The sequence below is a fragment of the Anolis sagrei genome, chromosome 7, assembly GCF_037176765.1.
Source record: "Anolis sagrei isolate rAnoSag1 chromosome 7, rAnoSag1.mat, whole genome shotgun sequence".
Classification (NCBI taxonomy): domain Eukaryota; kingdom Metazoa; phylum Chordata; class Lepidosauria; order Squamata; family Dactyloidae; genus Anolis; species Anolis sagrei.
Genome location: NC_090027.1, coordinates 42,646,036 through 42,667,289, shown reverse-complemented (window position 1 = coordinate 42,667,289; position 21,254 = coordinate 42,646,036). Strand labels below are relative to the sequence as shown.

The following is a 21,254-nucleotide window of genomic DNA, read 5'->3' as shown; positions in this document are numbered from 1 at the left end:
CCAATGAGCAGTCGGGCTTTATTTCCTGGAGGATGGACTGGTTGGATCTTCTCGCAGTCCAAGGCACTCTCAGCACTTTCCTCCAACACCACAGCTCAAAAGCATCTCTCTTCCTTCGCTCAGCCTTCCCGAAGGTCCAGCTCTCACATCCGTAGGTGACTACAGGGAAGACCATGGCTTGGACTATGGATCTTTGTTGCCAGTGTGATGTCTTTACTCTTTACTATTTTATCGAGATTGGACATTGCTCTCCTCCCAAGAAGTAAGCGTCTAATGCCATATATATATCTTCCTAAATTGCAACACATTTGAGTGAGGAGATCAACCACACTTCCTTTCTGAAAAACCCCCGCAGAAGTGGCTGGGAAAGTCCGTTCTCCTCTTTGCCTTTTGAGATCTTTAACAAAAAATGAACCAAATCCCATGGAGTTATTCCAAATCCAACCAAAGCAGAATAGATTGAGATTATGATTTGTCTTGATCTCATGGATGAAGCCTAGAAACCTAGAATGGATTCATCAAAAACAAGTCATGCCAGACTCATCTGATCTCTTTTTTCGATAGTTACAAGCTGGGTATGAAGTCAATGGGAACTTTTGGAGGGCCGACTCCAAGGGGGTTGTTGTTGTTCATTCGTTCAGTCGTCTCCGACTCTTCGTGACCTCATGGACCAGCCTACGCCAGAGCTCCCTGTCGGCCGTCACCACCCTCAGCTCCCTCAAGGTCAGTCCAGTCACTTCAAGGATGCCATCCATCCATCTTGCCCTAGGCCGGCCCCTCTTCCTTTTGCCTTCCACTTTCCCCAGCACAATTGTCTTCTCTAGGCTTTCCTGTCTCCTCATGATGTGGCCAAAGTACTTCAACTTTGTCTCTAGTATCTTTCCCTCCAGTGAGCAGTCGGGCTTTATTTCCTGGAGGATGGACTGGTTGGATCTTCTCGCAGTCCAAGGCACTCTCAGCACTTTCCTCCAACACCACAGCTCAAAAGCAAGGGGGTAGATGTGGGGAATGCCATGGATGTAGCGTATCTGGATTTCAGTAAGGCCTTCGATAAGATCCCCCATGAGCTTCTGGCAAGGAAACTAGTCCAATGTGGGCGAGGCAAGACTACGGTGAGGTGGATCTGGAATTGGTTAAGTGGACGAACCCAGAGGGTGATTCTCCCCAAGGCTTCCTCCTCTTCATCCTGGAAAGAAGGGACAAGTGGAGTGCCAGAAGCAGGGTTCCGTCCTGGGCCCGGTCCTGATGAGGATCTTTATTAATGGCTTAGATGAAGGCTCAGAAGGCTGGATCAGGTCTGCAGTTGGACAGGGTTGCATTCCCCCTGAAGTCTCAGATCCGCAGTTGGACGGGGTTGCATTCCCCCTGAAGTCTCGGGTCTACAGTTTGGATATCCTCCTGGATTCATAACTTACATTTGAGGCTCAGGTGTCAGCGGTGGCCGTGAGGGCCTTTGCACAATTAAGACTTGTGCGCCAACTGCGACCATACCTCATGAAGGCGGATCTGGCCAGGGTGGTCCATGCCTTAGTCACCTCCAGACTGGACTACTGTCATGCACTCTACGTGGGACTGCCCTTGAAAACGCCTCGGAAATTTCAGATGGTCCAACGGGCGGCAACCAGGTTGTTAACCGGGGCTCCTTAAAGGGAGCGGTCAACCCTCCTGTTTTAGGCTGCCATTCATTTTCCGGACCCAATTCAAGGTCCAGGTGCTTACCTACAAAAAAAATACGAAAGCTGACTGGCACAACCTGGGGATCCCAACCAGACACAGTGAAGACATCTGCCCTTGCGCTATGCTACTCTGCTGCTGAGTATGCATGCCCAGTGTGGAACACATCTTACTGGAGGGGACGGGGTTTTAAAAAGGGAATTTTCAGAGATCTTCCCAATGCCCATAATTCATGATTTACTGCCATATTGGCCTATTTCTGCAGTAGGCCTGTGTTTACAGAAAATGCTGATTGTTTAAGAAAGATAAGAACAGATAAGGTACAGTCCTGGTCAGAGAACAATGGACTATAGTTATGTTATAGCTGTGCCATTGTTAGGATCCCACGTGTGCTATAATGTCAATCAAGATCATAAACAACTAATTAACAACTGTATAGCTAGCTTAGACCAATGAAATGATTTGTCTTTGGGAACCAATGAAAATGTATATTCCATTTAGTATAAAAACTCTGCAGCCCCATTGGGAGTTGCGACAAACGCTTTGATTGCATCCCTGTATGCTTGTTTGTCGTTATTGCTATGGCCACGCAATAATAAATAGTTTTTTGCAGTTTAAAAGACTCAACTTTTGTGGTGTCCATCCTTGCCCTCCTTATTGGAAAGGGTGCTTCTGCCTTTTTGGGAAATATTCTGGTTTCGTTGCCCCTATATCACCACACTAAAACAGTGGACGTGGCTCTTAATGAGACATGCCGCATTATCACAGGGTGTCTGTGCCTTACACCACTGGAGAAATTACACTGCTTAGCCGGTATTGCACCACCTGACATCTGCCGGGAAGTAGCAGCCGGTAGTGAAAGGACCAAGGCAGAGACATCTCCAGCTCATCCCCTGTTTGGGTATCAGCCAGCACGTCAACGACTTAAATCAAGACATAGTTTTCTTAGATCTACAGAGACATTCACTGGAACACCCCAGCAAGCGAGAGTCCAAAAGTGGCAGGCTCAAACCCAGAACCTCAACCAATAGCTGATACCAGATGAGAGACTCCCCCCCTGGGCACACAGAGGACTGGGCGACTTGGAAGGCGCTGAACAGACTGAACACCACGAGATGCAGAGCCAACCTCAAGAAATGGGGCCACAAAGTGGAATCCTCGACATGCGAGTGCGGAGAAGAGCAAACCACTGACCACCTGCTGCAATGCACCCTGAGCCCTGCCACATGATGCACAAGGGAGGACCTTCTTGCGGCAACACCAGAGGCACTCCAAGGGGCCAGAGACTGCTCAAAGGACATTTAATCCACTACCAAGCTTGCAAATTTTGTATTTTTGTCTGTTTGTTTGTTTTGTTCTGTTAGAAATGTAATATAATTGACTGGTTGCCCTGACACGACAAATAATATCCTGGGGGTGGGGGGTGGGGGGGGGGCTAACTGCCTGTTTGCTGCTCTAATTCTACCCTCGCTATTTTCCACACTTTCTGCCCCACAAACATTGATAGGACAGCCATCATTGATTTTGGGCCTAAGCACGTGGCCTAGAGAAAGCCTGCCTGGTAGTGTGGCAGCCATTATGTTTGCTTGGCAAGGTGGCCATTTTGTTTTGGGCCTAATCCCTGAAAAGCAGGGACCCTCTTTGTTAGTAGGGTGGCCATTTTGTGGTCTCTTTATGGAAGCCTGACCTTCTGGTAGCCAATTTGTTTCATCATTTCATCATGGACCGCATCTCCTTATATGAACCCACACGTTCCCTTCGATCATCTGGAGAGGCCCTGCTCAGGATCCCACCTGCGTTGCAAGCGCGTTTGGTGGGGACGAGGGACAGGGCCTTCTCTGTGGTGGCCCCCCGACTCTGGAACTCTCTCCCCAAAGACATCAGACAAACCCCAACGTTGGCAGTCTTTAGGAAGAGCCTGAAGACCTGGCTGTTCCAGTGTGCCTTTCCAGATTAGGAAACTCCTGGCATCATGTCCCAAATGCACTTTGTTAGAGACTAGGATTGTCTGCACTTTGCATCTACTTCCAAAAAACCTCTACATACTTCCTGTAAAGTTCAGTACATTTGGCCCGGCCTTTTAGATTTTAAATGCATCATGTGTCATTGTTTTTAGTGTTTTATTGTCCTTGCTTGATGTTTTATTATTTGCTTATGAGTTTTACTGTTATATTTGTATATTGTTGTTTGTTGCGGCCTTGGCCATTGTAAGACGCATCGAGTCCTTCGGGAGATTTTGCAGGGTATAAATAAAGATAATAATAATAATAATAATAATAATAATAATTACTATTTATTTATTTATTCACTAGCCGTCCCCTGCCATGCCTTGCTGTGACCCACTCTGGTGGTCATGGGGATTCTGTGTGGGAGTTTTGGCCCGATTCTATCGTTGGTGGGGTTCAGAATGCTCTTTGATTGTAGGTAAACTACAAATCCCAGCAACTACAACTCCCAAATGTCAAGATTCTATTTCCCCCAAACTCCACCAGTGTTCACACTTGGGCATATTGAGTATTTGTGTAGAGTTTGGTCCAGATCCATCATTGTTTGAGTCCACAGTGATCTCTGGATGTAGGTGAACTACAACTCCAAAACCAAAGGACACTGCCCACCAAACCCTTCCAGTATTTTCTGTTGGTCATGGGTGAACTGTGTGCCAAGTTTGGTTCAATTCCATCGTTGGTGGGGTTCAGAATGTTCTTTGATTGTAGGCGAACTATAAATCCCAGAAACTACAACTCCCAAATGTCAAGATTCTATTTTCCCCAAACTCCACCAGTGTTCACATTTGGGCATATTGAGTATTCGTGTAAAGTTTGGTCCAGATCCATCATTGTTTGAGTCCACAGTGATCTCTGGATGTAGGTGAACTACAACTCCAAAACCAAAAGACAATGCTCACCAAACCCTTCCATTATTTTCTGTTGGTCATGGGAGAACTGTGTGCCAAGTTTGGCCCTTTGTGGGGTTCAGAATGTTCTTTGATTGTAGGCGAACTATAAATCCCAGCAACTACAACTCCCAAATTACAAAATCATTGGGTTGTTAGGTGTCTTGTGTCCAAATTTGGTGTCAATTCCCCCAGTGGTTTTTGAGTTCTGTTAATCCCACAAACGAACATGACATGTATTTATATATATATATTTAGGAATATATATATATATATATATATATATATATATATTCCTAAATTGCAACACATTTGAGTGAGGAGATCAACCACACTTCCTTCCTGAAAAAGCCCCACCAAAGCGGCCGGGAAAGTTCATTCTCCTCTCTGCCTTTTGAGACCTTTAACCCAAAATGAACCCAATCCCATTGTGCCCAGAGCAAGGGAGGAAACCATCTCACTTCCAGTTCAACTGGAGAATATCTGTTTTTGCTTTCCAGTCCAAGGAGAAAGAGCTGTGTCTTTTAACTCCAAATTACATGGGTTGTTGTAGGTTTTTCTGGGCTATATGGCCATGTTCTAGAGGCATTTTCTCCTGACATTTCGCCTGCATCTATGGCAAGCATCCTCAGAGGTAGTGAGGTCTGTTGGAACTAGGAAAGTGGGTTTATATATCTGTGGAATGACCAGGGTGGGACTAGCGGAAGTCATTTCGGAACCATTGGCAACCATCTTTGAGAGTTCTTGGAGAACGGGAGAAGTTCCAGCAGATTGGAGGAGGGCCAATGTGGTCCCAATCTTCAAGAAGGGAAAAAAGGACGACCCAAACAATGACCGATGTCCGGTCAGCCTCACGTCGATACCGGGCAAGATTCTGGAAAAGATTGTTAAGGAAGCGGTCTGCAAACACTTAGAAACAAATGCAGTCATCGCTAATAGTCAACATGGATTTATCAAAAACAAGTCATGCCAGACTAATCTGATCTCTTTCTTCGATAGAGCTACAAGCTGGGTAGATGCGGGGAATGCCGTGGATGTAGCGTACCTGGATTTCAGTAAGGCCTTCTTGGACAAGGTCCCCCATGACCTTCTGGCAAGGAAACTAGTCCAATGTGGGCTAGGCAAAACTATGGTGAGGTGGATCTGGAATTGGTTAAATGGACGAACACAGAGAGTGCTCACTAATGCTTCCTCTTCATCTTGGAAGGAAGTGACGAGTGGAGTGCCGCAGGGTTCCGTCCTGGGCCCGGTCCTGTTCAACATCTTTATTAATGACTTAGATGAAGGGCTAGAAGGCAGGATCATCAAGTTTGCAGACGACACCAAATTGGGAGGGATAGCCAATAGTCCAGAGGACAGGAGCAGGATTCAAAACGATCTTGACAGATTAGAGAGATGGGCCAAAACTAACAAAATGAAGTTCAACAGTGACAAATGCAAGATACTCCACTTTGGCAGAAAAAATGAAATGCAAAGATACAGAATGGGGGATGATGAGGCCTGGCTCGAGAGCAGTACGTGTGAAAAAGATCTTGGAGTCCTCGTGGACAACAAGTTAAACATGAGCCAACAATGTGATGTGGCGGCAAAAAAAGCCAATGGGATTTTGGCCTGCATCAAGAGGAGCCTAGTGTCTAGATCTAAGGAAGTAATGCTACCCCTCTATTCTGCTTTGGTTAGACCACACCTGGAATATTGTGTCCAATTCTGGGCGCCACAATTCAAGAGAGATATTGACAAGCTGGAATGTGTCCAGAGGAGGGCGACTAAAATGATCAAGGGTCTGGAGAACAAGCCCTATGAGGACTGGCTTAAGGAGCTGGGCATGTTTAGCCTGAAGAAGAGAAGGCTGAGAGGAGATATGATAGCCATGTATAAATATGTGAGAGGAAGCCACAGGGAGGAGGAGGGAGCAAGCTTGTTTTCTGCTTCCTTGGAGACTAGGACGCAATGGAGCAATGGCTTCAAACTACAAGAGAGGAGATTCCATCTGAACATGAGGAAGAACTTCCTGACTGTGAGAGCCGTTCAGCAGTGGAACTCTCTGCCCCGGAGTGTGGTGGAGGCTCCTTCTTTGGAAGCTTTTAAGCAGAGGCTGGATGGCCATTTGTCAGGGGTGATTTGAATGCAATATTCCTGCTTCTTGGCAGAATGGGGTTGGACTGGATGGCCCATGAGGTCTCTTCCAACTCTTTGATTCTATGATTCTATGATTCTAGCTCCAGCAGACAAGAGTCCTTTGTCCCACCCTGGTCATTCCACAGATATGTAAACCCTTTTTCCTAGTTCCAACAGACCTCACTACCTCTGAGGATGCTTACCATATATGCAGGCGAAACGTCAGGAGAGAATGCCTCTAGAACATGGCCAAATAGCCCGAAAAAACCTACAACAACCCAGTGATTCCAGCCATGAAAGCCTTCGACAATACACTTGATATCCATACCCATCAATGAGGAGGACTGTCGTACCACCAAACATTGCCTTCATCAGTCATGCAAGCAAAATGGGTTTTTATAGCAAAGACTTTTAGCATTGATACAGTGATCAATGCTAGATGACCAAAACGAACCCAGAAAACGAAGGAGAAATACAATCTTTTCAGTCCCAGCTCTTCAACAGATCTTCAAAAGACAAGCATCCCGAGCTCTGAGGATTATTACCTGGGAAGGAATCCCACGGGAGCATTGCAGCACACCCAAATACCTGTGAGTCACTCTGGACCGTGCTCTGACCTACAAGAAGCACTGCCTGAACATCAAGCAAAAAGTGGGTGCTAGAAATAATATCATACGAAAGCTGACTGGCACAACCTGGGGATCACAACCAGACACAGTGAAGACATCTGCCCTTGCGCTGTGCTACTCTGCTGCTGAGTATACATATCCAGTGTGGAACACATCTCACCACGATGTGGCTCTTAAAGAGACACGCTGCATTATTACGGGGTGTCTGCGCCCTACACCACTGGAGAAATTACACTGCTTAGCCAGTATTGCACCACCTGACATCTGCCGGGAAGTAGTAGCCAATAGTGAAACGACCAAGGCAGAGACATCTCCAGCTCATCCCTTGTTTGGGTATCAGCCAGCACATCAACGACTTAAATCAAGACATAGTTTTCTTAGATCTACAGAGACACTCGCTGGAACACCTCAGCAAGTGAGAGTCCAAAAGTGGCAGGCTCAAACTCAGAACCTCAATCCATGGCTGATACCAAATGAGAGACTCCCCCCTGGGCACACAGAAGACTGGGCGACTTGGAAGGCGCTGAACAGACTGCGCTCTGTCACCACGAGATGCAGAGCCAACCTCAAGAAATGGGGCCACAAAGTGGAATCCTCGACATGCGAGTGCGGAGAAGAGCAAACCACTGACCACCTGCTGCAATGCAGCCTGAGCCCTGCCACATGCACAATGGAGGACCTTCTTATAGTAACACCAGAGGCACTCCAAGTGGCCAGATACTGGTCAAACGACAATTAATGAACTACCAAGCTTGCAAACTTTGTGGTTTGTTTGTTTGTTTGTTTGTTAAAAATGCAATACAACTGTTTGGTTTGCTCCTGACACGATAAATAAAAATAAACAGATCTGGGTTGTTGTAGGTTTTTCCGGGCTATATGGCCATGTTCTAGAGGCATTCTCTCCTGACGTTTCGCCTGCATCTATGGCAAGCATCCTCAGAGGTCGTGAGGTCTGTTGGAACTAGGAAAAAGGGTTTATATATCTGTGGAAGGACCAGGGTGGGACAAAGGACTCTTGTCTGCTGGAGCTAAGGGTGAATGTTTCAACTGACCACCTAATGGCCTGGGGGAATCTTTTGTTGAGAGGTGATTTGATGTGCCTGATTGTTTACTCTCTGTTGTTTTGCTGTTGTAATTTTTGAGTTTTTTTAATACTGGTAGCCAGATTTTGTTCCTCTAGAATGCCTCTAGAACATGTCCATATAGCCCGGAAAAACCTACAACAACCCTGTGATTCCGGCCATGAAAGCCTTCGACAATACAATAAACAGATCATTTTGGTGTGTACGATCCTTGGCCTTTCTTCAACTGAAGTATTCACTTTGTGTTAACGGCCTAACATATATAATTTAAAAACATTATAATTTCATTCCAAACCACGTTATCCGGTGGGTGGACGTTGTTCGTGGCGTAAGCAACAGTCATGTCCCACGCATCGACAAAAGCGACGTCAAGATCCCGAAAAATGTATTTCATGGCAAGGTTTTGGGCGTAGCCATGGAAGTTGCTGAATCTCTCCTGGTCGATGTCCAAGTCCCGGGTGTTCTCCCCCTTGATGAGGACCCGGGTGCCTGGGCTCCTCAGGAGTAAGCGCTGGATGGCTCGGCGGACGTTGACAACCCTTCGGATGAAGATCTCCATGGGGAAGGGGCGGAAGTGCTGGCCCAAGGTAAAGACTATTGCCGTGTCTTTGTCCCCAGCGATGCTGTCGATATCCCGACTGACGTAGGAGAAGTCCTTGAGTGTGTACTCCGTGAAGCCGATGTAAGGGTGCCCGTGTTTTTTCCACTGAATCTGAATGTTTTTGACATTGTCAACAGCAATGAATTTCAGTATCCTTCCAGTTAAGTGGAGATCGAGATAGGCAAGGCCTAATGGGGAATAAATTAGATTGTTTTTATTTTGAATTGTTTCCTGGCAAATAGTTTGTGGGGATTATCATATATACACAGTATTTTCTGCTGGTCATGGGAGTTCTGTGTGGGAAGTCTGGCCCAATTCTATTGTTGGCGGGGTTCAGAATGCTCTCTGATTGTAGGTGAACTATAAATCCCAGCAATTACAACTCCCAAATGTCAAGGTCTATTTTCCCCAAACTCCCACCATGTTCACCTTTGGGCTTATTGAATATTCGAGCCAAGTTTAGTCCAGATCTATCATTGTTTGAGTCCACAGTGCTTTCTGGAGATAGGCGAACTACAACTCTCAAGGCCAATGCTCACCTAACTCTTTCATTATTTTTTGCTGGTCATGGGCGTTCTGTGTGCCAAGTTTGGGTCAATTCCATCTCTGGTGGAGTTCAGAATGTTCTTTGATTGTAGGTGAACTATAAATCCCAGCAACTACAACTCCCAAGGTCCAGAGAATGAAAATACATCCTGCCTATCAGATATTTACATGACAATTCATAACAGTAGCAAAATTCCAGTTATGAAGTAGCAATGAAAATAATTTTAGGGTTGGGGGTCATCACAACATGAGGAACTATATAAAAGGGTCACGGCGTTAGGAAGGTTGAGAAGCACTGCTCCAGGCAGTATGTGGGAGAGAGGGTGGTCTAGAAATAAAGTATTATTATTACTAGGTTCTTGTGGGTTTTTTTGGGCTATAGGACCATGTTCTAGAGGCATTTCTCCTGACGTTTTGCCTGCATCTATGGCAAGCATCCTCAGAGGTGAGGTCTGTTGGAAATAGGACAATGGGTTTATATATTATTTGAGAACACAGAAATGCTGGACCACTCTCACAACCACCATGTCAGGATACACAGAGAAGCCATTGAAATCCACAAGCATGTGGACAATTTCAACAGAAAGGAAGAGACCATGAAAATGAACAAAATCTGGCTACCAGTATTAAAAAACTCTAAAATTACAACAGCAAAAACAGCAGAGAAGAAACAACAGGCACAGCTTAACACCTCTCAACAGGAGATTTTCCCAGGCTCAGGCAGGCCTTCAAATGCTAATGAAGGTTGAAACATTCACACCTAGCTCTAGCAAGGAAGAGCTCTTTGCCCCACCCCAGCGATTCCACAGATATATAAACCCATTGTCCTATTTCCAACAGACCTCACTACCTCTAAGGATGCTTGCCATAGATGCAGGCGAAATGTCAGGAGAAATGCCTCTAGAACATGGCCCTATAGCCCGAAAAACCCCACAAGAACCTAGTGATTCCAGCCATGAAAGCCTTCGACAATATATTATTATTACTATTATTATTCTGCAGCTGTGCAATTGCACAGTTTTAATACTTTTTGCACGGCTGTAATTGCATAACTGCAACCCAACACAGCAGCACAATGGTACAATTAAGTCAATTTTTAAAATTAGAAAAAAAATGGAGACTGGAGTAAAAATAATGTGATTTCTATACCCTACGATGTCCTTTTTGTCTGGACACCAGAACTGGAGTAACTTCAGAATATTTGGAGATATGGAAAAAGGAGAAGAGGAGAACCATTCCCACTCAACTACATGTCGGTCAGGATACTAGACTGAATGAATCAACACTCTAGAAATAATAAGTTGAAAACAAGCAATATACAGCCATTAATTGCGTCCAATTCTGGGCACCACAATTGAAGAGAGATATTGACAAGTTGGAATGTGTCCAGAGGAGGGCAACTAAAATGGTCAAGGGTCTGGTGAACAAGCCCTATGAGGAGCGGCTTAAAGAGCTGGGCATGTTTAGCCTGAAGAAGAGAAGGCTGAGAGGAGATATGATAGCCATGTATAAATACGTGAGAGGAAGCCACAGGGAGGAGGGAGCAAGCTTGCAATTGAAGAGAGATATTGACATGCTGGAGAGTGTCCAGAGGGGGGCGACTAAAATGATCAAGGGTCTGGTGAACAAGCCCTATGAGGAGCGGCTTAAAGAGCTGGGAATGTTTAGCCTGAAGAAGAGAAGGCTGAGAGGAGACATGATGACAGCCATGTATAAATATGCGAGGGGAAGTCATAGTGAGGAGGGAGCAAGCTTGCAATTGAAGAGAGATATTGACATGCTGGAGAGTGTCCAGAGGGGGGCGACTAAAATGATCAAGGGTCTGGTGAACAAGCCCTATGAGGAGCGGCTTAAAGAGCTGGGCATGTTTAGCCTGAAGAAGAGAAAACTGAGAGGAGACATGATAGCCATGTATAAATATGCGAGGGGAAGACAGAGAGAGGAGGGAGCAAGCTTGTTTTCTATTGTCCTGGAGACTAGGATGCAGAACAATGGCTTCAAACTATTTATTTATTATTTATTTAAAATATTGATATTATGCCCTTCTCACCCCGAAGGGAACCCAGGGTGGAGCACAGCATATATACGGCAAACATTCAATGCCAGGACACAAATTCTTATATACATACATAAACATTAAAAACATTATATGCTAATCAGGGTGGTCAGTTGACACCTTCACACCTAGCTCCAGCAGACAAGAGTCCTTTGTCCCTGGTCATTCCACAGATATATAAACCCTTTTTCTTAGTTCCAACAGACCTCACTACCTCTGAGGATGCTTGCCATAGATGCAGGCGAAACGTCAGGAGAGAATGCCTCTAGAACATGGCCATACAGCCCGGAAAAAAACCCTACAACAACCCATTAAAAACATTTATCAAAATATTAAAATACACTATTTAAAACCATCCTAGTCATCCGTGTCAAATCTAATCGGCCTGGTCATCTTTCCCATTGCTGCTTTATTGACCTGTCCCGAAAGGTTGTTCCCACAACCAAGTTTTGACCATCCTTCTAAAGGACAGGAGGGAGGGGGCTGACCTGATCTCTCCAGGAAGGGAGTTCCATAGCCGGGGAGCCATCACCGAGAAGGCCCTGTCTCTGTGATTGTGACAATGGCGGGATGGAAAGCAGGGCCTCCCTGGAGGATCTTAATCTCCATAGGCAGAGATGTGTTCAGACAGGTAATTTATTTATATAGATGAACAAGTACAGAACTTACTGGGCACTTTCATTTTGAAGTTCTCCAACCATTGGCGCATAGTTGAGTCTCCCATGAAATAGACTAGCTTGCCTTTCAAGCACGTCTCAATCTGCTCCAAAGTATTGAAAGGGGACACGTTGCAGAAGAGAGGATGCCACTGGTTTTGCCACACAAAGCCACTGGGAAATGGGAAGCTCATCCCAAACTGACATTTCTGACTTGCCTTGGTCGGGTTGCCTGGAAAAAGGAAGCAAGAGTCCATGGGAAGAGAGAGAACCGTATGAATACCAGGTCTTACTATAAAAGATGTCTTCAACCATCAATAAGAGTCTTAAAAACTCCAGAAGGTGTTAAGAAGTCCAACAAAACCAACACAGACACATGCATCAAGGTGACCAAAGCCATTTCACAATGAGAGCTCAGAACACAAATGGTGGCTTTCTCTTCTCCAAGGGTGATATGTATACAAAGCATCCCTACATGGCAATTTATTTATTATTATGTATTTATTTACAACATTTATATATGCCACCCTTCTCAACCCAAAGGGGACTCAGAGTGGCTTACAAGATATATATATATAAAGGTAAAGGTAGTCCCCTGAGATTAAGTCCAGTCATGCCTGACTCTAGGGTGTGGTGCTCATCTCCATTTCTAAGCCGAAGAGCCAGCGTTGTCCGTAGACACCTCCAAGGTCATGTGGCCGGCATGACTGCATGGAGTGCTGTTATTGTATGATATATATATATATATATATACATACAATATATTATACATTATTAAATGTATTATTAAATACATTATTATACATTATAATATATTAAATATATTATTAAATGTATTAAATGTTTTATTAAATGTATTATTAGGTAAAGGTAAAGGTTGTCCCATGACATTAAGTCCAGTCATGTCTGACTCTAGGGTGTGGTGCTCATGTCCATTTCTAAGCCGAAGAGCCAGCATTGTCCATAGACACCTCCAAGGTCATGTGGCCAGCATGACTGCATGGAGCGCTGTTACCTTTCCGCCGGAGCAGTACCTATTCATCTACTCACATTTGCATGTTTTCGAACTGCTAGGTTGGCAGAAGCTAGGGCTGACAGTGGAAGTTCACACCGCTCCCCGGAATCGAACCTGTGACCTTTCGGTCAACAAGCTCAGCAGCTCAGCGCTTTAACCCACTGCGCCACCGGAGGCTCCATTATATTATTTTATGATATTATTAGCATAATAATAATAATAATAATAATAATAATAGCATAATACAATGTCAGTCTTAATTATTACTATATTGTATTATACAATTATATGGAATATTATTAGTCATATTACATGTAATATAAATCTATTACATGTAATATATATATATATAAATTCAAAGTGCTGGCTTTAGCCTATAAAGCCCTAAACCAGTGGTTCTCAACCTGGGGTCCCCAGATGTTTTTGGCCTACAACTCCTGGAAATCCCTGCCAGTTTACAAGCTGTTAGGCTTTCTGGGAGTTGAAGGCTAAAAACATCTGGGGACCCCAGGTTGAGAACCACTGCCCTAAACGGTTCTGTCCCAACTTACCTGTCCGAATGTATCTCCCCTTACAAACCACTGAGGACTTTCAGATCATCTGGGGAGGCCCTGCTCTCGGTCCCGCCTTCGTCACAAGCATGTTTAGCGGGAACGAGAGGCAGAGCCTTCTCAGTGGTGGCCCCTTGGCTATGGAACGCCCTCCCTAGGGAAATCAGATCTGCTCCCTCCCTCTTGATGTTTCGGAGGCAAGTTACAACCTGGCTATTCGAGCAAGCTAATATAGGAAACTGAATGACCTGACAATGGAATTGGACAATGCTTGAGAATAATGCTGCTGGTGGCGCAGTGAGTTAAAGCACTGAGCTGTTGAGCTTGTTGATCGAAAGGTCGCAGGTTCGATTCCGGGGAGCGGTGTGAGCTTCCGCTGTCAGCCCTAGCTTCTGCCAACCTAGCAGTTCGAAAACATGCAAATGTGAGTAGATCAATAGGTACCGCTCTGGCGGGAAGGTAACGGCGCTCCATGCAATCATGCCAGTGGCCACATGACCTTGGAGGTGTCTACGGACAACGCTGGCTCTTCGGCTTAGAAATGGAGATGAGCACCACACCCCAGAGTCAGACATGACTGGACTTAATGTCAGGGGACTACCTTTACCTTTACCTTTTTTGAGAATAATGAGACGCTGATAATGTTGCTTTCATTGCTTTTGCGATGTCTTAGACTGTTTAATGTTTTTTATCTATATTGTGTTTTATGTATACTGATTTGTTGGAAACTGCCTTGGCTGAGAAAGGCGGTATACAAATAGAGTAAATAAAAAAATAAAAAAATATAATTATAATATCATATTATTATTATTATTATTATTATTAGTAGTAGTAGTAGTAGTATTATATTGCATTACATTATAATATTATAAATATTATATTTATATACAATATATTATATTATATTACATATTATTATATTATTAACATTGCACAGGAGACAAGGTGGAACTGCCCCCCTCCCCTCACTTATTTAGCTTCACAATTAAAGCTTATTCACAAAGCTAATTAAAACTCTTGTCTTTTCAAGTAAATATGGCATTTGTCTTGCTGGTTTGAGGGCTTGCCACACAAGTTGTAGCCAAAATGAGGAAGTCCAACTCACCCCCACATTGTGCCACATGAATTTCCCCAATCACATGAGGAATCTCCACTCCAAGATTGGACCTTCAAGAGAAAGACAAATAGGGTGAAAGAGTAGACCAGGACACACTAAGAGTGAAGAGGATGACATGTTGTAAGTATGAATGGTATAAGAATGATGTTTTATGAAAGCTAAAAAGGAAGATTGAGACAGGTGGGATGCGGGAATTATTGGAGGATTTGAGAAGAAGATCTAAGCTAGTGGTCCATGGACCACCAATGGTCCACAAGAATGAAAATATGGTTCACGGCCTCACCATTACGACACTGTTGCCTTGAAACCATGTGGCAACGAGAGCAACTGGTCTCGCGAAACCCTCTTCTAGTGCCAAGGCAACGGAGATGTCGGAAGGGGAGAGGCTGATACCCACAAAAGGTTACTACTACCACATCAGCTCTAGATGATTAAATATGGTTTTCTGTGGGCGAGCAGATGGTGACCCTGGGATGGCATATGTTCTGTATCAGAAACTAGAGCTGGTGTGGTCTATTCAATACAATTTTCTAAATCAGCATCCCAAATAACCAAACTGAATCTAAAGTTGACCAAACAGTGCTCTCTGGATGTAGGTGAACTACAACTCCCAAACTCTAGGTCAGTGTTTCTCAACCTGTGGGTCGGGACCCCTGGGAGGGTCATGAGGGGGTGTCAGAGGGGTCGCCAAAAAGCATCAGAAAGCACAGTATTATCTGTTGGTCATGGGGGTTCTGTGTGGGAAGTTTGGCCCAATTCTATCATTGGTGGGGTTCAGAAAACTACAAATCCCAGCAACTACAACTCTCCAATGTCAAAGCCTAGTTTCCTCAAACTCCACCAGTGTTCACATTTGGGCATATTGAGTATTTGTGCCATGTTTGCTCCAGATCCATCATTGTTTGAGTCCACAGTGCTTTTTGGATGTAGGTGAACTACAACTCCAGGTCAGTGCCCACCAAACCTTTCCAGTATTTTCTGTTGGTTATGGAGTTCTGTGATCCAAGTTTGGTTTGATACCATCATTGGTGGAATACAGAATGCTCTCTGATTTTAGGGGAACTATCAATCCCAGCAACTACAACTCCCCAGTGACAAAATTGAACCCCCCCCCCCAACCTCACTAGTATTCAAATGTGGGAGTATTGGGTATTTGTGCCAAATTTGGTCCAGTGAATGAAAATACACCCTGCATATTAGATATTTACATTCTGCTTCATAACAGTAGCAAAATTATAGTTGTGAAGTAGCAACAAAAATAATGTTATGGTTGGGGGTCACAACAACATGAGGGACTGTATTCAGGGGTCGCAGCATTAGAAAGGTTGAGAACCACTGCTCTAGGTCAATGCCCACCAAACCCTTCTAGTGTTTTCGGTTGGTCATGGGAGTCCTACCTGCCAAGTTTGGTTCAATTCCATCATTGGTGGAGTTCAAAATGCTCTTTGATTGCAGGTGAACTATAAATCCCAGCAACTACAACTCTCAAATGACAAACTCAATTTTTTGAGTGAAGGACATACATTGGATTGTTAGGTGTCTTGTGTCCAAATTTGGTGTCAATTCGTCCAGTGGTTTTTGAGTTCTGTTAATCCCACAAACGAATGTTACATTTTTATTTATATATAGATTTTACACCCAAGAGAAGGAAGACAGATGAAAACTACTGACAAATTGTATTGTCGAAGGCTTTCATGGCTGGAATCACTAGGTTCTTGTGGGTTTTTTCGGGCTATAGGGCCATGTTCTAGAGGCATTTTTCCTGACGTTTCGCCTGCATCTATGGCAAGCATCCTCAGAGGTAGTGAGGTCTGTTGGAATTAGGACAATGGGTTTATATATCTGTGGAAGGACCAGGGTGGGACAAAGGACTCTTGTCTGCTGGAGCTAGGTGTGAATGTTTCAACTGACCACCTTCATTAGCATTTGAAGGCCTGGCTGAGCCTGGGAAAATCTTATGTTGAGAGGTGTTAAGATGTGCCTGGTTGTTTCCTCTCTGCTGTTTTGCTGTTGTAATTTTAGAGTTTTTTTTTAATACTGGTAGCCAGATTTTGTTCATTTTCATCCACAAGCATGTGGACAATCTCAACAGAAAGGAAGAGACCATGAAAATGAACAAAATCTGGCTACCAGTATTAAAAAACTCTAAAATTACAACAGGAAAACAGCAGAGAGGAAACAACCAGGCACATCTTAACACCTCTCAACATAAGATTTTCCCAGGCTCAGCCAGGCTTTCAAATGCTAATGAAGGTGGTCAGTTGAAACATTCACACCTAGCTCCAGCAGAGAAGAGCTTTTTGCCCCACCCCAGCCATTCCACAGATATATAAACTCATTGTCCTAATTCCAACAGACCTAATTCCAACAGACCTCACTACCTCTGAAGATGCTTGCCATAGATGCAGGCGAAACGTCAGGAGAAATGCCTCCAGAACATGGCCCTATAGCCTGGAAAAACCCACAGGAACCTACTGACAGATTAGAAGGTAGAAAAGCAAGTACCTCTCGAAAAGACTCTTCTCCAAGACTGAGAGATAGGAGATGGGGTTGTTGTAGGGTCTCAGGCGAACTATAGCATCACATGGGACATGCTTTGGCTTGAGGCAGAAGAAGGCTTCTTGGTCGCGCTCATCTAGATACTCGCACAGTTCTGCGTTTCTGCTCAGGTGAAATCCACATTCAGCGGTGGCTTCAGATGTTCCATTCAAAAACTTACCCATGAAAGCAATTTTGTCAGAGCCTTTTTTCCTCGCTGCCCAAAGAGCAGAAACGCCTTCACTGGGGTGGATGAGCAAGAGGGAGACTCTGGCGTTCCCCTCCCAAAATAAGCTGAAATTGACCAGGTATGTCCCGTTTCCAAAGTCTTTGATGTTCCCAGACGCTCCGGCCTTGAGGCTCGAGGAATAGATCCTTGCTCTCAAGAAGTCTCCTCCATACTTCTTCCTATTTCCCGAGCGATCGTACAAATCCAGCTGCACCACCAAGTCTTCTCCAACGCAGTAAGAGTCCTTTGGGTTCAAGACGGTGGCTCTGCTGTTCTTAGCACTGGTGGTCGTACTAATATCACTAAAAGTCACATGGGGCATCAACTGGTCCAGCTTGGCCAGGATTTCTTCTATTTCCTGATTCCTTTTTGCGATCTCCATTTCAGACCGGCTTGGGATCACATTTTTGAGGGGTAAATTTCTGCTCCTTCCATCTTCAACTGAAGGATTTTTTATTTCAAATAAAGAGAGAGAGAGCAAACAATCCAAACGTTTTGAAATTAATCCAAGCAACAGTTAGAACCCAGTCAAAGTACAGTAGTCTTGCCTATACAACATCAACAGGATGGCAGAACATTGGATGAACCTTCTATAATGTAACCACGCTCTGGTTACATCCCACTTAGACTACTGCAACGCTTTCTACGTGGTGCTGCCCTTGAAGACTGCTCGGAAGCTTCAAATGGTCCAATGCTCGGCAGCCAGGTTGCTAACAGGAGCGGCACTCAGGGAGCACACCACTCCTTTGCTGCGCCAGCTCCACTGGCTGCCAATCTGCTACCGGGCACAATTCAAGGTGCTGGCTTTAGCCTATAAAGCCCTAAACGGTTCCGGCCCTACTTACCTCTCCGAACGCATCTCCACCTATGAACCGACTAGGACATTAAGATCGTCTGGGGAGGCCCTGCTCTCGGTCCTGCCCACATCACAGGCGCGTTTGGTGGGGATGAGGGACAGGGCCTTCTCGGTGGTGGCCCCTCGGCTGTGGAACGCCCTACCTGTAGACATCAGACAGGCCCCTTCGCTGCTGGCATTCCGGAGGAAGGTGAAGACTTGACTTTACAAACAAGCGTTTGGCTAAATAGTGCAATGGAATACAGGAAGATGGTACAACCGAACATAGGAAATGGTATAAAGGATTATGATTACGGATTCTGATTTTGATTTATTGCTGAGGCGCTACGATTATGATAATGATTGTTTTTTTGATCTTGTATGCCATGTATAATGTGTTTTAATTGCCTTTTTGATATTGTTGTGATAACTTGTATTATGTAAACTGCTTTGAGTCGCCATTTCGGCTGAGAAAAGTGGTATAGAAGTAAAGCAAATAAATAAATAAATAATAATAATAATAATAATAATAATAATCTTTATTTATAACCTGCTACCATCTCCCCAAAGGGGACTTGGTGCGGCTAAGCCCAAAATAATACAACATAATAAACATACAGTAACAAAATACACCATAACAAAATATAAAATAACAAAATCAACAATATAAAACAGCATATTGGAACCAGACACTGAGGGCGGGCCAAATGTGTGCGGTAAAATGTTAAAAAAGTTTAAACCCTGGGTGAGATAGGGATAAGAGTGCATTTGTAGGAAAGGAGCCCAACAGGGAGGAACCATGGGATTTAGCCATTTTAAGGGTGGGGGGGGGGGGGAGATGCTTTATTCTGAGGGCAGCTGTAGACTAAGACAACCAGATGGGCTGAATGGTCATTCTCCAAAAGCGCAACAGAAGAGCCAGGTTTTTAGGTCTTTCTTAAAACCAGCTAGGGTGGGGGCTTGCCTGATCTCCCTAGGCAGCGAATTCCAAAAGTGGGGGGCCACAGCAGAAAAGGCCCTCTCCCTGGTTCCCATAAGAGGAGTCTGTGATAGAGGAAGGGGCAAGAGAAGGGCCTCTTCAGTGGTTTGAAGAGATCGTGCAGGTTTGTGGAAGGAGATCTGGTCACAAAGGTAGGTGGGTCCCAAACCGTTCAGGGCTTTGTAGGTAATAACCTGCACCTCGAATTGGGACCGGAAAATGAACGGCAGCCAGTGGAGCTCCTTAAACAGGAGGGTTGACCGCTCTCTGTACTTCGCCCCAGTTAGAAGTCTGGCTGCCGAGCGTTGGACTAATTGAAGTTTCCAGGCCGTCTTCAAGGGCAGCCCCATGTAGAGTGCATTGCAATAGTTCAGTCTAGAGGGAACTAAGGTGTGGACCACCATGGTCAAGTCAGGTTTCGTGAGGTATGGTCGCAGCTGGTGCACGAGTTTTAATTGTGCAAAGGCCCTCCCGGCCACCGCTGACACCTGCTCATCAAGCGTCAGGGCTGAGTCCAGGAGGACCCCAAACTGCGGACCTGCACCTTCAGGGGGAGTGCGACCCCATCCAGCTCAGGTTGCCACCCAATACCCCGGTCAGGCATTCGACTGACCTGGAGGACCTCTGTCTTGTCGGGATTAATCTTCAGCTTAAATTCTAGGAATTTAAGATCATCTGGGGAGGCCCTGCCCTTGATCCCACCTGCCTCACAAGCATGTCTGGCTAATTTAACTAATTTACAATGCCATAAAACACTCCAGCAGCATGCAAAAGCATGAGGAAGTACTCCATCGATGTCACAAGTGGATAGTGAAGCGACAGCTCCCCCGGTGGCCGGAATTCGAAGCATACCCTCATGAAGCTGGAAAATTAAATAGCCTCTGTGTGTCTGTCTATTTATTTATTTATTTATTTAGACAATTTCTACCCCGCTCTTCTCACCCCTGAGGGGGGACTCAGGGCGGCTAACACAGGCAACTATTCAATGCCAACAGTATCAAAACAACAATATAAAACAGCAATATAAAATCCATCTATATATGTTGTGTGTCTATGGCATTGAATGTTTGCCATGTACATGTGCATTGTGATCCGTCCTGAGTCCCTTGAGGGGTGAGAAGGGCAAAATAGAAATACTGTAAATAAATAAATAAAAATAAATGTTGTGTTTCCTCCCATTAATTACCCAAAGTAATGCCACTGCCTAGTGCCATTGTGAAAATTATGAATCTCTTACCCGTTTCTGTGGCAATTTGCTCCTTTTCAGCTTGCCCCATGCGATATCTGAAGATGCTGACCTTGAACACGCAAGGAAAAATGGATAATTGTAAGGAAAGGCCACAATTCAATGGTGGAGCATGCAAGAGGCTCATAGGCTCCTCAAAGTTCTCAGGAAAGATCAACCATATGGAAAACCATTGCCAGTTCAGAACTACAGGATTTAGGACCTTTAGGACATTGTTCACATTTCATAGCAAGTATGGGGCGAAGCCTCAAGGACGGTGGTTCTCAACCTTCCTAATGCCGTGTCCCCTGAATACAGTCCCTCATGTTGTGGTGACCCCCAACCATAACATTGTTTTCGTTGCGGCTTCATAACAGTCATTTTACTACTGTTATAAATCATAATGTAAATATCGGATATGCAAGATGTATTTTCATTCACTGGACAAAACTGGGCACAAACACCCAATGCACCCACATGTAAATGCTAGTGGGGTTGGGGGAGAATTGA

At 44.7% G+C, this 21,254-nt stretch overlaps 1 protein-coding gene across 1 annotated transcript; it reads right to left on the bottom strand.

Moving 5' to 3' along the window:
• Positions 1 to 8,649: 8,649 nt before the first annotated feature.
• Positions 8,650 to 18,108, bottom strand: LOC132782620 (NXPE family member 4-like). The gene is made up of 4 exons (XM_060787461.2): positions 17,444 to 18,108; positions 14,933 to 14,988; positions 12,269 to 12,487; positions 8,650 to 9,185 (listed from the first exon to the last, which is right to left on the bottom strand). The coding sequence occupies exons 1-4, from the start codon at positions 18,085 to 18,087 to the stop codon at positions 8,650 to 8,652; spliced, it is 1,455 nt and encodes a 484-aa protein (XP_060643444.2). The 5' UTR covers positions 18,088 to 18,108.
• Positions 18,109 to 21,254: the final 3,146 nt, after the last annotated feature.